Raw genomic sequence first — 17,931 nt, 5'->3', positions numbered from 1 at the left:
GTTTACCCAATAGCAGTTAGTTTTTACATGAAGTAGGTAAAATTGGTAATCATTTTACGAGCAGAACGGCACAGTTGGGAGGAAAAGCTTAATTTCCAAAAGTTCCAAGTGGTCAAAACCATTCGTTTTTGTGACGTGGATGTCACCAAAGAGGTGCTGTATTCATTTTGTATGTCGTAGCAAAATTTCAAAGATGCATTACACTTTATTTATTTTGTTTGTAAAAATTACAATTATGACAACTGTGCAATTTGCATAACAATTAATCGTTATCCAAAATTCCAGAATCGTCCCAGCCCTGACATCAGGCCTGGTGTAAAAAGTGGGAATTGATCTGGCACTTAGGACAAAAGTATCTACAAAAAAGGATAAAAATGTATTATCATATTGAAGGCAGAAATGGGTAAATAATGTACAAATAAATAAATACCTAAATTCATTGATGAACAGACACCAGGTTTGACTCTTAGGCTACGTTTGTTTGTGTAATTATGAAACTCCTCCCGTGATTGATGAATCAATTAAAACTGCTGTAGCTGTAGTTTCAATTGACCTCTGGTGGACCTCAACTCCACTTTAGTTGTCACTGAACTTCGGCCCAGTTTTGAGGGAGAAGAAGACATGGCCTCACCTTTTCTGCTTTTCAGGGTGTTTTTTTTCTAGATTACACCTGCCTGTCAAGAAAATATTGGAATGCCAGTTTACTGTAAAAGCAATCGTAAATGTGCTGCCTCAGCCCGGTTGGATTTCCCAACAGCATACTCATGCTGTCTAGTAGAATCAACCAAGCGAGCTTTAAATTGTGCATTAATGTATTTTGCTGAGATTGTATTGAAGCTGTCCAAAATTCTCCACCAGAAATACAGTAGTGTATATTGATTCTCTATTAAAAGGAACAATAGCTTAGACTAAATGTTAATAGGAAAGTATTTCAACTGTGTAGTCACCATGACTGTCTCTTTTTATTATTAAATGTTTTAATGCTGTTATTCATGATGTGTTGTCAGAAGCAAATACATTGTGTTCTGGGATTATAAACTTAACTCAAGATTTTGTTTTCTAAATATAATTTCATTCTGGTTACCAAGTTCATAGTATCAGGCAAAAAAGATTCAGAATATGTCACTCTTTCCCATCACGGTTGTGGTACTCGGCTCCACTCCCTTATCTTAGGTTGGACGTTTGCTAGAGCTCTGTTCTTGGAGACTCTGGCTCCAGGTTCTAAACTGCTACATTCATTTCATCCAGCAAATAATGTGTTAAAAAAAAAAGCCTGGAAATTTGACAGTGATTTTTCCATTTCTTGTTTATTACTTGTTTTCCTATTGGACAATAGAGCGGAGCTCTGCCCTAGCAACAAAAGTATGGTATTTGCATGCTGTCTTCTGATTGGGCAAGCCGGAGAAAGCACAAGCCAATCACACAGTTTCGTCTTGGTGGTAGGCTATGCTAATTAGGTACTGTTGCTGGGGTTCAGAAGGCTGGTTACTCTCTGTGATTCTGCTGCATTGTGTTGCCTGGTGAGAGACGTTGATAAATGAGTACTTAATGATCTGCAGAATTCCCACTCACTGCAGACAGACTGAGATTTCAAAATAGAACTGAGAAGATTCGATTACAGGGCTATAGGCTTGCTTTCACTGCTGAGTTGAATCAGTCAAGTAAAACAACTGATGCAACTGGACTGTCTTTGCTAATATCTGTCTTAACTACTTATTTTTTACCCTATTCCTTTTACATTTTTGATTGCCAGATACATGTGTACATGCCATATAATTATTTTTTACATGTGATGAGACATGAGATTTTACTGTGTGTGAATGCTTTCAGTAGACATCATTTGGAAAAGTGTTCAGTCAAAGCACCAATATTTTTGGGGAGAATTTACCGAACCTCAGAAGTCCTTAAAAGTAATCTGAATGAATGACAAAATAGGCCACATCTTTTTAGCTGGCTTTGATCATATTAAAAATGTAACCATGTGATATACACTGAGTGTACAAAACATTATGAATGCCTGCTGTTTCCATGAGACTGACCAGGTGAAAGCTATGATCCCTTATTGATGTAATTTCTTAAATCCACTTTAATCTGTGTTGATGAAGGGGAGGAGACAGGTTAAAGAAGGTTTTTTAAGCCTTTAGACAACTGAGACATGGATGGTGTATGTGTGCCATTCAGAGGGTGACTGGGAAAGACAATGGGGTATGGTAGCAGGTGCCAGGCGCACTGGTTTGTGTCAAGAACCGCAACGCTAAGGGTTTTTTCACGCTCAACAGTTTCCCGTGTGTATCAAGAAGGACATCCAGCCAACTTGAGAACTGTGAGAAGCATTGGAGTCAACATGGGAAGCATTGGCGTCAACATGGGCCACCATTCCTGTGGAACGCTTTTGACACCTTGTGTTCTTAATGTTTTGTATACTCAGTGTATATGTGTAATGTAATTCTACTTGTAACTCAAGCCTGTATTTAAAGCTATATTTCTTAGTCAACCCAGCAGCAGAGCCCTGCCACTGTCCCAGAGATCGACACAATTGTTTTAAGCATATTTGAAAGCTATAGGTGTATGCCAACAAATGCAATTTTATATTTTGGGTTATCATAGGGTAAGACAGTTGTACTAAGGTTGTGGTGTGGGGGCATATGTTGTTAATTTACATGACCATTACACAAAATTAAGTATCCCAGATTGTGCCTTCAATGACTGCTAAATAACACTACTTGGAAAATCACACATTTCCTGTATGTGAATGTAACAGTATAGCTTCCTTCCCTCTCCTCGCCCCAACCTGGGCTCAAACCAGGGACCCTCTGCACACATCAACCACAGTCACTCACGAAGCATCGTTACCTATCACGCCACAAAAGCCGTGGGGCCTTCCTCTGACACTCCCTAGAAAATAGGTACTGGATGGAAGGAAGCTTGGCCCGGTGATGTATTAGGCCATACGCACTACCATAGGCTACATATTATCTGCATGACTCGCCACCTTCTCATGGTAGATTTGCAGGCAGCGGTTTAGTATTACAGCAGTTTAGTGCCCGTGTCAGTCAAAGCTAAATATTTTCGGGATATTACAGTGATGGATTTACGGTTTGATAATGATTTTAGCATATCATGAGTATTTGTGCAATATGCTTTCTGAATAATGACTACACCTCACACAATCAAGTAGCTTTCCAACAGAATAGTGCTTGGTGTGAACATTGCTTCATATTACCCCAACCACAATGTTAACCTTTGTGTGTGTAAGTAAATAGAAAAATGCTAACTAGCGATAATGCTAACCATTAGCATAGACGCTAGCTGCCTGTTTTTAGGCCACCCCTAACACAGTCATTGATTGTACTCTTCAATTATATCATTTTTAAGGTCCCTCTACACACACAAAAAATTAACAATATGGTTGGGGTAATATGAAGCAATGTTCACACCAAGCACTATTCTGTTCAAAAGCTACTTAATTGCGTGAGATGTGATTTGATTTTGTAGTCATTAGTCAAAGAATATTGCCTACTTGATAAAAGCATGACCTTTTTTAAATCTGCTTTCACTTTTTGAAACGCTGCCTCAATCTTTCATTTTGAGTATTTTGGCAGTTCTTTAAGTTCCTTGACTACAGCAACAGGGAAACTGAACAGTAATTGCAGCAGCAGGGATTAGAAAAATATAATCCAGAGTGATGTGTTGAAAGATGACGTTACCCAGGGATTTAAGGGGAAAGGTGATGTCCGATTGCTGTTTATAGCATCAGACAGCAGCTCGTTGTGCTCTCTTTTTGCCTCTCTCTCTCTCGGCTACTCTGCCAGAGCAGCTTTTGGGAATGAGTTGTGTGTGTGGTGACGCAGCGGTTTCCCAGCCCTCAGTGTGATGAGGTGGTGGAGGGGAAGAGTAGGTAAAAGGCAGGCGCAGGTCTGAGTTCGGCTGATGCTCCCATCTTGATGCTGAGTCACTAGCCAGCAGACAACTCCGACTGAGAGAGTCCAACTCACTGAGAGCCTCCACAGCTCCCCTCATCCCTCTTCTTTGATTTAACCAAGCATGATCAAAGGTTACCCCCCCTCCCCCCTCTGGTAACCCTGACTAAAAAAGCTTAATGCATAAACCTTTCCACATGAGCCCTAGCTATGTTTAATTTCGCCGTGTAACTGACTGCTAATCATTCCATTGACTTTTTGCTGGCAAATCTCTCCAGCTATTTGAGAGACCATCTGGAGTGTTGGTGAGAGCAACCTTGTGACAAAAGCATGGCTGTGAGGGCTGTGTCCTCTGGGTCCCTCCTGTTTGGGATGGAACCTGATCTGAGGGCGATGGAGCAAAGACTCCAGAGAGTCGCGCAGTGCTGTAGGACACATTAGACTCTGTCGTCATCATCATGTGCTGCTGCTTTTTTGTGATCTGATTTCATCCTCCATGACACTGGCCAAGGAGCAACTCTCCGTACAACAGGACAGAGAATGCCACAGTTTATCTTTACAAAGCAACTCGGGTTCATTTTCTGTGATTTGAAGTTTGTGTGGTGTCTGGGTATTTTAGGATTTCATTTACAAAAGCTATCTTTACAATATTTAGAATATTTCCTGGAATATATCGTTTCCTTCAAAGGTCTCATATGCCATGAATCCAGATGAGACTCAAGATGCTGTAGAAAACTAAAACTGTGCCATTATTCATTCACAGTTCATTGACATTTTAAATGCACTGGCAATTGTCAGCTAGCTATTTGGGACTTTGTACTTTTTTGCCCTCGAGCACTTTGCTACAGAATTTCTTTAATCAGCTTTGGGGCTTTTGTAATAGTTTCCCCAATCAATTATTCACTTAATATCTGGTGAACAAGGGATTCTTTTTTTTCTGGCCATCATGCAGGGATGTGATGAAGTAGTGTGCAGGTATTACATCATCTCTCTGCCATGGTCCTTTTTGTAGTTTTTTTTTCTTGTCGGTAGGTTTATGGTGATGCTTGTTTTCATGTATGCATTTTGGGTCGTGTAGGATGCTATCTTCCGAAATGGCTACAACTTTCTGAGAAATGGGAAGTCTGTTGATGGTAGCCTATGGAATAATCACTGGTAAAAGAATGATGGAAAAATACTTGCTCTAGTATACAAACACTGATTATTCCAACCACAATTACATAAGTTGTATTATTTATTTAAAGGAACAACGTCGCAAGGGTTCACAATGAGATTACTGAGAATGGGGTCTTGTGAAAACCTATTGAATGTGTGTTGATCAGAAGGTGTCCCTCTCTTTCAGGAGGAGAGACTTCAGCATGCAAACCTTCATCTGTCCGGCTTGCCCCCTCGTTTTCGTTCCACGCTGCTGGGCTTCAGATGGCTGCTCCCATGCCCCATTCACACCAGCAGTACAGTGAGCGGCACCAGCAGACAACTGACAAGTCTGTGCCGGCTCTGCCCTACAGCGAGCAGGCGCAGCAGTCTGTCACCAGCCAGGTAGAGACAAAACACACGGTCATTCACGTGTACAATTACACGCACACTGATGCACACAATCATACCAACACACACATATACACATAAGCATGCACTCATACTCACACACATTGACATAAATACACACACAGAGACCAAAAACATCCCCTCGCACACAAAGTGGTGCTAACCCCAAGCCCTGTGGCCTGTGCCTGCCTTACACAACACCGCTTGTGGTTGGCCTTTCTGTTCCTAGCAAAGGGCACTTCTCAAAATGTATTCCGACCCTGCGTGAGGGGTTATTCTTATTGTACAGGGAACATCACGGCCTGCGAGTCCAGGACAGTGGACTAATAATAAACAGTGTGATTTTCCACTTGATTTTATTACTGGCGACAGTTACCAAAATAAGCTGTGGGGGGGCTGTCAAACACGCCCATGACCTCGGTGTACAGTGGCTGCTGCCCACGTGTGTGGGTCTCTGATATCAGGCCCTCAAAGCTCAAATGTAGGTCCACTCCACTGAGTTCCCTACGTGATAGTTTAATCCTACTGTATATTTCCCCCATGTGTGTGTCAATCCTCCCACTTCAGTATGGTGAACAAATGACATCATGAATAGCAACATTTGCCACATAAAAACAGATGCACTTGAAGGTAGCTGAAGACGGGTGATCTAATGAATCGTTTTGATGAGATAGACAAGGTGAGTGTGTCTGTGTTTCTGAAAAGGTGATGTTCTCTGTGTTTGGTGCGTCTGTGTTTTAAGGTGACCCCTGATGTTGTCATGTTACAGAGGCGCATGCCCCAGTGCTTTCGCGACCCGTCCTCGGCTCCCCTGAGGAAGCTCTCTATTGACCTGATCAAAACCTACAAATGCATCAATGAGGTAAGTTCCACCACTCTCCCTCCGGCACACACTACACCTGTACCTGGAACTCTGGTCGCTCAAGGCCAGGGGGGGGCGCACACACACACACACACACACATACACAAAAGGATGGATCACTACTCAGAATTGTTGTGATTTCATAACATTTTCGTGGACAACACAACTGGCAGGCCTGAAGAAGGTAGAATCAGGCCTACACTGAGCCACTTAAATTTGAATGAAATAGTTACAAGATCCAATGCAATCTCCAACTTGTACTGCACAGTGTTGGTTAGGGCCTACCTTTTTAGCAACCAACCTGATGGGTAATCTAGTAGGAACACTTTTTTTGTCGGCAGGTATACTATGCAAAAAAGAAGCGGAGACACCAACAGGGCCAGGGCGACGACTCCAGTCACAAAAAGGAGAGGAAGGTCTTCAACGACGGCTACGATGACGATAACTACGACTACATCGTCAAGAATGGGGAGAAATGGATGGACCGCTACGAGATCGACTCCTTGATAGGCAAAGGCTCGTTTGGACAGGTGAGTCTCATGATGAAATGTATTGTCAACCACCAGTGGAGCAGTTTCCAAGCTCACCTGGTATTGTTTCACCCACCACCACACCAGGTCTTTAATGGGCTAGACATGGTCATTAAGATTGACATGACATTTTATTTGTCACATGCTTCGTAAACAACCGGTGTAGAATAACAGTGAAATGCTTAATCGTATGTTTGATTTAAAAAAAAACGATGCATGAGTGTTTAATCATACCTCCACACTGTGTGTGTGTGTGTGTGTGAGAGACTGAAGAGGCTTTGATAAACCAGAACCCCACCCCCCCGTGTTCAGTGCACGCATTTCCGCCCGGCTCATTGTGTTTACGATGATTTGTGTTTGGCTTCCCCCTCTCTCCAGGTTGTAAAAGCATATGACCGTGTTGAGCAGGAGTGGGTAGCAATTAAGATCATCAAGAACAAGAAGGCTTTTCTAAATCAAGCCCAGATTGAAGTGCGGCTCCTCGAGCTCATGAACAAACATGACACGGAGATGAAGTACTACATAGGTGAGGCCGGATTCCCCTTCTTTCTATACACCTTTCTCTCTCCCTCTTCTCTCGTTCATGCATTATTTACCTCCAGCTAAGAGATCATATTCATTAGGTGGTCAGGGCTCTAAATAAAAAATGAAAATCATTGGTAGCACTGATGGTACCAAAGTATTCAGACCCCTTGACTTTTTCCACATTTTGTTACGTTACAGCCTTGTTCTAAAATGGATGAAAGTTTTTTTCCCCCTCATCAATCTATACACAATATCAATAAAGGCAAAGCAAAAACAGGTTTTTATACATTTTTGCAAATTGATTTAAAAAAACTGATATCACATTTACTTAAGTATTCAGACCCTTTACTCAGAACTTTGTTGAAACACCTTTGGCAGCGATTACAGCCTCGAGTCTTCTTGGGTATGACGCAACAAGCTTGGTATACCTGTATTTGGGGAGTTTCTCCCATTCTTCTCTGCAGATCCTCTCAATCTCTGTCAGGTTGGATGGGGAGCGTCGCTGCAAAGCTATTTTCAGGTCTCTCTAGACATGTTAGATCGGGTTCAAGTCCGGGCTCTGGCTGGGACACTCAAGGACATTCAGAGACTTGTCCCGAAGCCACTCCTGCGTTGTCTTTGCTGTGTGCTTAGGGTTGTTGTCCTGTTGGAAGGTGAATCTTCGCCCCAGTCGTAAGTCCTGAGTGCTCTGGAGCAGGTTTTCGTCAAGGATCTCTCTGTAATCTCTCTGTACTTTGCTCCATTCATCTTTCCCTCGAGCATGACTAGTCTCCCAGTCCTTGGCGCTGAAAAATATTCTGACAGCATGATGCTGCATACCACCATGCTTCACCGTAGGGATGGTGCCAGGTTTCCTCCAGACGTGACGCTTGGCATTCAGGCCAAAGAGTTCAATTTTGGTTTCATCAGACCAGACAATCTTGTTTCTCATGGTCTGAGAGTCTTTTAGGTGCCTTTTGGCAAACACCAAGCGAGCTGCCATGTGCCTATTACGGAGGAGTGGCTTCCGTCTGGCCACTCTACCATAAAGGCCTGATTTGGTGGAGTGCTGCAGAGATGGTTGTCCTTCTGGAAGTTTTTCCCATCTCCACTGAGGAACTCTGGAGCTCTGTCAGCATGACCATCCGGTTCTTGGTCACCACCCTGCCGAGGCTCTTCTCCCCCTATTGCTCAGTTTGGCCGGGTGGCCAGCTCTACGAAGAGTCTTGGTGGTTCCAAACTTCTTCCATTTAAGAATGATGGAGGCCACTGTGTTCTTGGGGACCTTCAATGCTGCAGAAATGTTTTGGTACCCTTCCCCAGATTTGTGCCTCGATACAATCCTGTCTTGGAGCTCTACTGACAATTCCCTAGACCTCGTGGCTTGGTTTTTGCTCTGACATGCACTGTCAACTATGGGGCCTTTATATAGACAGGTGTATACCTTTCCAAATCATGTCCAATCAATTGAATTTACCACAGGTGGACTCCACGTTGTAGAAACATCTCGAAGATTATCAATGGAAACAGGATGCACCTGAGATCAATTTCAAGTCTCATAGCAAAGGGTCTTAATACCTATGTAAGTGAGGTATTTCTGTTTTTTATTTGTACAAATTTGCTAGAAAATGTTTTAAACCTGTTTTTGCTTTTTCATTATGGAGTTTGTGTGTAGATTGATGAGGGGAAGAAATCCTTAAATCTATTTTAAAATAAGAATAACATAACAAAATGTGGAAAAACTCAAGGGGTCTGAATAATTTACAAATGCACTGTACATACACTTGACCTCTGTTCAACTTTGTGATGGAGTATTTACCATAGAAATACCAGAAAGACCCCAAGGCATCTTGTTGTTAGTGCGCAATCTACTTGATAGACACATTGGGGCATTTTTCGGGGGTGACACCCCATTTGAAAATGTATTTTACTCCAGGATGAGGCTTAATCTGTGTCTGGGAAACAGGCCCATTGTCAATGACAAGAGTATCCAATTGCCTTGTGTATGTTTAACATCACTAGTATTTCGTGCAAATCCACCTCACCAACACATGCAAATTAGTATTTTTTTTCTTCTCTCTCTCTCTCTTTTTCTCTCTCATATCTCCTCTCTCTTCTCCCTCTCCCTCCCCCTCTCCCTCCAGTTCACCTTAAGCGCCACTTCATGTTTCGGAGCCACCTGTGTTTGGTGTTTGAGATGCTCTCCTACAACCTGTACGACCTGCTGCGGAACACCAACTTCCGCGGCGTCTCGCTCAACCTCACACGCAAGTTTGCCCAGCAGATGTGCACGGCTCTATTGTTCCTGGCCACCCCCGAGCTCAGCATCATCCACTGTGACCTGAAGCCCGAGAACATCCTATTGTGCAACCCCAAGAGGAGCGCCATCAAGATCGTGGACTTTGGCAGCTCCTGTCAGCTGGGACAGAGGGTGGGTAAATGAGGACGTTGTTTTTTCTTGGTTCATGTGGTGAATTTTAGATCTGACAGGCCATAGAAAAAGTATTGGATCAAACGGTTGTGACTAGGGATGTACGATATATCGGTGAACATATCAGAATCGTTCCGATATTAGCTAAAAATGCCAACATCGGGTATCTAGTTTAACCCTGATGTGCAAAACCGATGTCAAAGCTGACGTGCATACCTGTGTAACGTAGGTACATGACGTAATGACTCCACGTAAATTGTTGCGCAACACAGCATTCCTAACCTAGCCCACAATGTATGCTGTGTGGATCGAGCAGTCAACAAGTAATTTGAAAGAGTAAGAACATTTCACTGAGACAACTCAAATGGGAAATCCATTAACGGCACGATAATGGAGTTCATTGCCCATGACAATCAACCATTCTCTGTCATGGGTGATGTTGGCTTTCGCCGACTGGTTGAGCACCGGAACACATGTTGCCCTACTGGTGTAGGCATACTATGGAACGCCGTTTGGGTCTTTGTGCGTGAAAAAATATACACTTGACGCATCAAATAACAGTTCTATTATAGAATGTTGTGTGTTCTGAATTTGCAGGTGCAAGCAAACTACTATCAGTAGCCCTGTCAAAGCTGTACAAAAAGGTCTGTAAACAAGCAAACACCGGCTACGAACGATGTGTTTACAATACCGCGTTGGTAATAAAGCATTATTTGTTCGACCGCAACTTCTGGGGCTTCTACCCAAAGCTAACGTTATAAGCAGCCAGCTAGCTTCATCCGGCTTGTGAGTCTCGACCGGACCGTGTTATGTGTTGTGAAGCTAGCCACAATAAGGATTAGGCACAAGAGTGGAATTTGTGGTTTGCCTTCAAAATAAAAAAGTAATGCAAAAGTAATGCAGAAGGTTACAATTGGTGGAATCATGCCATATTTAGATTAGATAATGTTAAACAAGGTTGGAATGTGAAACAATGAAATGGGGTATCAGTCTACTCTGTGACACCCAGGTCACAGAGCAGGTCTACAATTTTACCCCTGATGCCCTTACACAGCTCTCTGGTCTTGGCCATTGTGGAGAGGTTGGAGTCTGTTTTATTGAGTGTGTGGACAGGTGTATTTTATACAGGTAACGAGTTCAAACAGGTGCAGTTAATACAGGTAATGAGTGGAGAACAGGAGGGCTTCTTAAAGAAAAACTAACAGGTCTGTGAGAGCCGGAATTCTTACTGGTTGGTACTGGTGGGTAGGTGATCAAATACTTATGTCATGCAATAAAATGCAAATTAATTACCTAAAAATCATACCATGTGATTTTCTGGATTTTTGTTTTAGATTCCGTCTCTCACAGTTGAAGTGTACCTATGATAAAAAATTACAGACCTCTACATGCTTTGTAAGTAAGAAAACCTGCAAAATCAGCAGTGTATCAAATACTTGTTCTCCCCACTGTAGATTGGTCCGACCACCATTAATCAAATAAGAACCGTCTTATAAATTAGGGGTATTTTAGATGATGACAGCTAGCTAACTATATAGCTAGGTAACTATAGCTACTGAAACAGGTTTTCGTTTTGCTATGTTTTTGGGGAAGAGCATTGTTTGCATCCATGAGCTAGCTAGCTTTTTTTTATGACCAGCACTGTAGGTGCGTGAGACAACTTTACCAGTGTCATAGCATACGTATCGATGAATCGTTTTGACATACGAAATACGAGTGATTAGTGTAATCAATGTCTAATAACTACATAAAAAATTAATAAACGCATTTAATTATTATGTGATGTGCGGTCATATTCATGTCCTGATTGGTCATCAAGCTTATTTGACATGCGTGGGTGTAACCTTTATTTAACTAGGCAAGTCAGCTAAGAACACATTCTTATTTACAATGACGGCCTACCCCGGACGACGCTGGGCAAATTGTGCGTTGCCCTAATCGGACCCCCAATCGCTGCCGAATGTGATACAGCCAGAATTCGAACCAGGGCCTGTAGTGACGCCTCTTGCACTAAGATGCAGTGCCTTAGACCGCAGCGTCCATGTGTGTGTGATAACTATTTAACTGTACTAGAATGCTTATAAGGCTGCTTAAAAAAATGGTATCGTTTTTCTTTTGGCAAGGAATATATCGGTATGTGCCAAAAATGTAATGTCGGTGCATCACTAGTTGTGACCCACTATGGATTTTGTATTTAATGGATTAATTTATTATTGGATAGATGGATTGGTAGAGTATGATGTGGAAAGAAAATTAACAAATGTTTTTCATTCATATTTGTGTGGAAAAGATTGCACATTACATGGCCAACCCTACACATATGATGACATAAGTACCAAATTGTAGCAACCCGTTATCCTCTTCTAACCTTGAGGGAACAACCACTGTAGCTAACAAACTTTATTTCTGCTGAAAACCTGCCGTCTGTTTGTCTTTATAGTTGACCTCCTACAAAAGGAGAACATAAATGCCATGTCCTAACAGCCGTGACCCCTTTCTTATCACTCAGATCTACCAGTACATCCAGAGTCGGTTCTACCGATCCCCAGAGGTGTTGCTGGGCATGCCTTACGACCTGGCCATTGACATGTGGTCCCTGGGCTGCATCCTGGTGGAGATGCACACCGGAGAGCCCCTCTTTAGTGGGGCCAACGAGGTAGGATTTATGGAATGAAAATGATGCAGTCATTATTTGGGATGATATAACTTGTCAGATTATGCTGTCCTGCAACATTATTGTGCTCATGAGAGATTTTCAGTTTTTGCCATTATGAAGATGGCAGGCATAGGGAGTGAGAACCTTATAATGACCAACAGAGGGAGCTGTGATGCTTTTTTACTTTTTAGTTGTAGACATGACTCAACTTTTCACCTATTTGAGTTGTTTTAGTTTTGAAAAATGTTATCTCTATGTTTTATCAATATTTGTATATTTAAAAAAAGATAACGTTTTTTAAACTCTGAGGAACAGGTCATTTTAAACTCCTGTACAGTCCAGAAGAGGTTAAGATGTTGTTCTCAATCATGTCTTCCTGATTTTTCAGATTGATCAAATGAACAAAATAGTGGAAGTGCTGGGCGTCCCTCCCAATTACATATTAGACCAGGCCCCCAAGGCCAGGAAGTTCTTTGAGAAGATGTCTGACAGTACGTGGGGTGCAAAGAAGACCAAAGATGGCAAAAGGGTGAGTTCAACAAATCACTCTGTCAATTATGTTGTGTTGTGATGTCATAACTCTTCTTTGCAATAGTATGCATCCTCCTAAAGTTTCTGCTCTCTGTGTGTGTGTGTGTGCAGTATAAGCCGCCGGGCACGCGGAAGCTGCACAGCATTCTGGGTGTGGAGGCGGGGGGTCCTGGGGGGCGGCGGGCAGGCGAGTCTGGCCACGCTGTAGCCGACTACTTGAAGTTCAAGGACCTAATCCTGCGGATGCTGGACTACGACCCCAAGAGCCGCATCCAGCCCTACTACGCTCTGCAGCATAGCTTCTTCAAGAAGACGGCGGATGAGGGGACCAATACGAGCAGCAGTGTGTCCACCAGCCCAGCACTGGAGCAGTCCCAGTCCTCGGGAACCACCTCCAGCACCTCCTCCAGCTCAGGTAGGGAGAGCACTGCAGCTGCTAGGAGAAGTGGGTGTTCATGATGAAGCTTTAGCATGATGTTAGACCCGTGTCTCTGTCCAATCCTGGGGGAACCCCAGGCTGTTCACTTTGTTTGTTCTAGCCCAGCACACTGGGAATCCCTCAGGAATGGATTTCAAACCCTGGATCAGACATGATGAAATGATAGCAATGAACTAACAGCTCAGGTACAGTAGTGTAGCGCCATCAGGCAGAATGGAACAGTCTCAAAAGTTCAACATTAAAATTGAATGTCAACCTGCTTCTCTCTTTCCTGCAGGAGGGTCATCTGGCACAAGCACCAGTGGGCGGGCTCGCTCGGACCCCACGCATCAGCTCCGGCACAGCGGAGGTCACTTCAGCGCCTCCGTGCAGGTCATGGACTGCGAAAATCTCTGCCCACAGGCAAGTCACACAAACACACATACACTATTGCTCCTGGCCAACTTATAACCCAGGTTGACAACCTTTACATCAACCATTTGAGCTAGATGAGTCCCATAGCCACAGGGGAAGTGTTGGGTTCTCATAACAAATGTGTGTTTATTCAGACAGAGTTAAATGACCTCTTATCAGTTGTTAGTTACTCAAACTGACTGTGTTGTTGTTGTGCGTTAGGCGAGGCAGCCGTTTCCTCCCCCCGTGGGCTGGGCTGGTGGCGAAGGGGTGCAGACGGTGACGGTGGAGACCCATCCCGTCCAGGAGACCACCTTCCACGTGCCTCCCCAGGCGCCCAAAGCCATCCACCCTTTAGCCCCCGGCAACATCTCCTCCACCCATCACCACCATCACCACGGACACCATCACCATGGACACCATCATCCTCATGGACAGCAGGGCCTGCCAGCACGGCCCCGGCCCCGCCTATACCGCTCCCCCACCAACAGCGCCTCCACGGAGAACTCCATGGAGGTGGTGCACGGCCACCTGTCCATGACCTCCCTGTCTTCCTCCGCCTCCTCCTCCTCCACATCTTCCTCCTCCACCGGGGCCCAGGGCAACCAGGCCTACCAGTTGCGCCCGCTCCCCACCAACGCAGCCTTGGACTTTGGTAGGAATGGGAGCATGACCATGGGACTGGGTGCCTTCTCCAACCCCAGACAAGAGACTGGAATGGCGGGCCACCCCACCTACCCCATGGGCATGAGACAGGGCATAGACAGGGAGGAGTCGCCCATGGCGGGAGTCTGTGTACAGCAGAGTTCTGTCGCCAGTTCATGACTAAACTGAGAATGTTTTTGTTTTTTTCTATTTGTATTTTTTTAGGTGGTGTTTTTTTCAACAAAAAAGTGCATAGAGATCAAAAAGCTGCTTATAATTAGAGGGGCGATTATCACCGCTACCACAGTGCAGAGCCCACCATCTCTCCAACTACTCTTCCCCATGCCACACTTGGGTTTCTCTATTTACTTTGGTTTTCAAATGGGATTTTTGGATTTACCATTTTCAGTGTTCACAGGGAATTACAGATTTTTACTACAAACTGTCTCGCATTGCATACTTCACAACAGTACTGAAACACCCATACATTTCACATTCACCTCTCACTTGACTGCATGGTTTGCATTATTCCTTGTTATTGTCAGCTGAGAGCTTAGAAGTGTGTGGTTAGAAAATTACGTGTCCCTCTTTTGCCAACGGCTATTTAGTAAAGAAATTGCTACAGTACCATAACACTTCCAGCAACTCCTATCCACACATTTGCCTTTTTCCCCCTGTCTTTGGCAAGAATTATTTTATCTTTTGTACTTTTTGTTCTCATTTGAATTTCTCTGTTCTGTTGTGCAATTCCACCTGTGAGTTGTGAGACCTGTAGAGTTGCAGAGGAATGAAGCATTATGCAGGGGGGTTCCGTCCCGCTGGGTTTGTCCGTGTCACTCTTTCTCTGTTTGAGATGGGTGCCGATGCGTACTGTGGGCCGGCGCTCTCTAGCCGAGGTCAACATGTGTGCAGCTGGGCAGCAGAGAGCTGGGAGGCCCCAGAGCAGTGAAGGTGGGCCCTGACCAGGTCCCTGGAACAGGGCCACACTGACGAGATCTACTGGGGATCAGCAGCCAGGGCCGGTCCTGCCCAAAACTAAAGTACAGATGTCCGGGCAGTAGCAGTTTTTTGAGATAAACCTTTGGCCTTATGATTTTTTTGACTCTGAAATGAGGGTGGGTGAAAGAAGCTGGACATTATCGTTTAAATGAGAAAATAGCTTTCCTGTATTTTTGAAGTATGGATAAAAACAAAAAAATCTTAAAAAATCTAAAATAGGAAGAAAAGGTGTTTTTGAGAATGCTAATTTAAGAGGCCTTTAACTAAAATGTATGACTTGCAAGGCCCAGTGATTGCAGGGCCTTGCAAGTTCACAGTGGTGTTTTTGCAAGATGGATGGAATTAGCTACGACTGTGTCCCTTCCTGCTTTTTACTTGCTTTTCTTTGCTTTGTTTCTTCAGCATGTGGTTCCTCCAACAGAGCTTCTGCACAAATGTCTTCGGTTCTTCTTGAAAATGAAAACATGCAGAATTTTATGTGACTGATTTTTTTTTTTGTCTCACAATTATGCTGTGAATTTTACAAAGATTTATTTTCCCTTTTGATAATTTATTGTACCAAAGCTGTTTTTTATAGCACATAGATGTCTGTAACAAATAATGTAGCAGTTCTGCACTTTGACACAAGGTGTATCAAGACCTTTTTTAAATGTCAGTAAAAATGGCTGTATCTATTGCTTTAGCAAAACTGGAACTGTTGTTGAACTCAATACATTTACTGTTAGCTGTATCCTCGACAGAATTGGTTGTAAGGTTCTCAAAAAAAGACAAAAAGACAAAAACAATCTCATTGGTATAACTTTTTTTCCCGTTATCAAGGACTTGAGGGACAATAGATGCCAACGCTGGTTGCTACTCTGCGGGTTCCGGAGTATCAGTATGGTGGCTATGAGTCGAGGCAAGTCCTCGTATTCATGAGTCGAGAGGGAAAAAATGTTAATAACTGCATTAATCCTTCGATTTGAGACCTGGGATTTAGAGGCTGTTTCAAACATGCCTATCTATCTGGGTAAAGCTGCCTTAAAATGACTTTTGGCAGTCTTCATGGTAGTGGCTAAAATGGTACCGCTTTCCCCCCCTCAATTTTGAAGCAACCCTATTTGACCTAGCTAGCAGAGGCACTGTACACATCCACATGTTTAGATGGTTTTGGAGATGGGGTACTGCTCTAAATTAGCTCAAATTCACATGTTTGACTGAAGCTCTCACCATGGGTGTTAAATCCAAAAGGAAACTAGTAGGGATGGATGGAGTGAGAAGTGAGCCCTGTCTGCTGGAGCGTCATACTCCAGTCTCCTCGTGTGATGCCAGAGAGAACTGGCCAACGTTTTGTACCAGTTGCAAATGGAACGGGGCGGCAACAGCTAGAGGAAAGGTGTCCATGACAACACAGGCTTCAGGTGTTTACTTTTCAACCCCATTTTAATAGTTGAAATAGAATTTATGTATATATTTATATTTTTTTAATAAAGGAAGTTTAGAACTCACTACTTTTTTCCTAATGGTATTTTGAGTACATTTAAGTCAATGTGGAGACCATGCAGTGGAAGTTATTCTGTGATATTAGTCAATGGGTAACAGTGCTTCCAGGCCAAAGTAGTTGACAATGCCAGTACAAATGCAAAACTTGTAGGGTTTAAATTTAAACAGGACAATAGATATGCATACCTTAAATATTATAGACAGGGTATAGTGTGTGGGTGTATGTCTACGAACCTGAATGACAGCTGTGTTTTAATATATAACAAATACATAAGAAATGATGTGCGTATTACAGGAACTAATTTAAGTTGCATTAAAATTGGCATAAGCTTCAACCGTGGGTCCATTTGAAGTCAGGCTACTGATACATGTGTGTGAAAGCCATGATCGTCACCATATAACCAGTCAACAAACATCCAACGTTTACTCCTAAGTGTTCAGTATAATTTCTGCTCTGCTCCCTGTTTCATTCAAATAAAAAGCTTTGTCCTACTTGCCACCCTTTATTTTCTGTCCCCCAGTCTGATTTTGAGTGATTGACAACATAGTTTGGTTACAGGACATCTGACATGCACTGTTAAGATTAAACGGCATGGGGAAGTACCTGTGTCCACAGATTGTAAGATCTAGTCAATACTTGCTGTGTATATGATGTTACAAAAAGATACAAAATGGACAAGCCCTTTGTATTATATTCAAGCGGTCGTATGTATGATATAAAAAAGTTCATTAACTTGTACTGAGTCTGTTCTTTTTATTTCCTTTTCACTGGGTAACAGGACTAACATTCAATCACAATAGACCTGTCTAGAATGCCAACCCAAGCATTTTAACTAGTCTAGTTCCCATCATGACAATTTTATGCTTCAGTAATGAATGCAATATTAAAAATACCCAAATCCAAGTATGTTATGTCCAAATCTGAAAGTATCAAAAATGTATTGTGAAGCTCAACAAAGTCACTTTTAGATTTTTGAACATGTGAGGCCCATGA

At 43.1% G+C, this 17,931-nt stretch overlaps 1 protein-coding gene across 6 annotated transcripts in view; it reads left to right on the top strand.

The window, feature by feature from the left end:
* Positions 1 to 17,676, top strand: part of LOC109892822 (dual specificity tyrosine-phosphorylation-regulated kinase 1A) — a 51,190-nt gene extending 33,514 nt beyond the window's left edge. For 3 of the 6 annotated variants that reach the window (XM_031826714.1, XM_020485627.2, XM_020485626.2), the window contains 10 exons: positions 5,263 to 5,459; positions 6,208 to 6,327; positions 6,669 to 6,857; positions 7,236 to 7,383; positions 9,506 to 9,792; positions 12,302 to 12,448; positions 12,837 to 12,977; positions 13,091 to 13,394; positions 13,696 to 13,820; positions 14,034 to 17,676. In XM_031826714.1, the coding sequence (XP_031682574.1) occupies positions 5,263 to 5,459; positions 6,208 to 6,327; positions 6,669 to 6,857; positions 7,236 to 7,383; positions 9,506 to 9,792; positions 12,302 to 12,448; positions 12,837 to 12,977; positions 13,091 to 13,394; positions 13,696 to 13,820; positions 14,034 to 14,636 (2,261 nt within the window). In that variant the 3' untranslated portion in view covers positions 14,637 to 17,676. Of the gene's footprint in view, positions 1 to 5,262; positions 5,460 to 6,207; positions 6,328 to 6,668; positions 6,858 to 7,235; positions 7,384 to 9,505; positions 9,793 to 12,301; positions 12,449 to 12,836; positions 12,978 to 13,090; positions 13,604 to 13,695; positions 13,821 to 14,033 lie in introns of all 6 variants that reach the window. The other 3 variants (XM_031826716.1, XM_031826715.1, XR_004210302.1) reach the window with 2 other exon arrangements.
* The last annotated feature ends 255 nt before the right edge of the window (positions 17,677 to 17,931 follow it).

The sequence above is a fragment of the Oncorhynchus kisutch genome, linkage group LG6, assembly GCF_002021735.2.
Source record: "Oncorhynchus kisutch isolate 150728-3 linkage group LG6, Okis_V2, whole genome shotgun sequence".
Taxonomy (NCBI): Eukaryota; Metazoa; Chordata; class Actinopteri; order Salmoniformes; family Salmonidae; genus Oncorhynchus; species Oncorhynchus kisutch.
The sequence above is the reverse complement of the archived record's forward strand: the minus strand, read 5'-3'. Positions and strand labels throughout refer to the sequence as shown.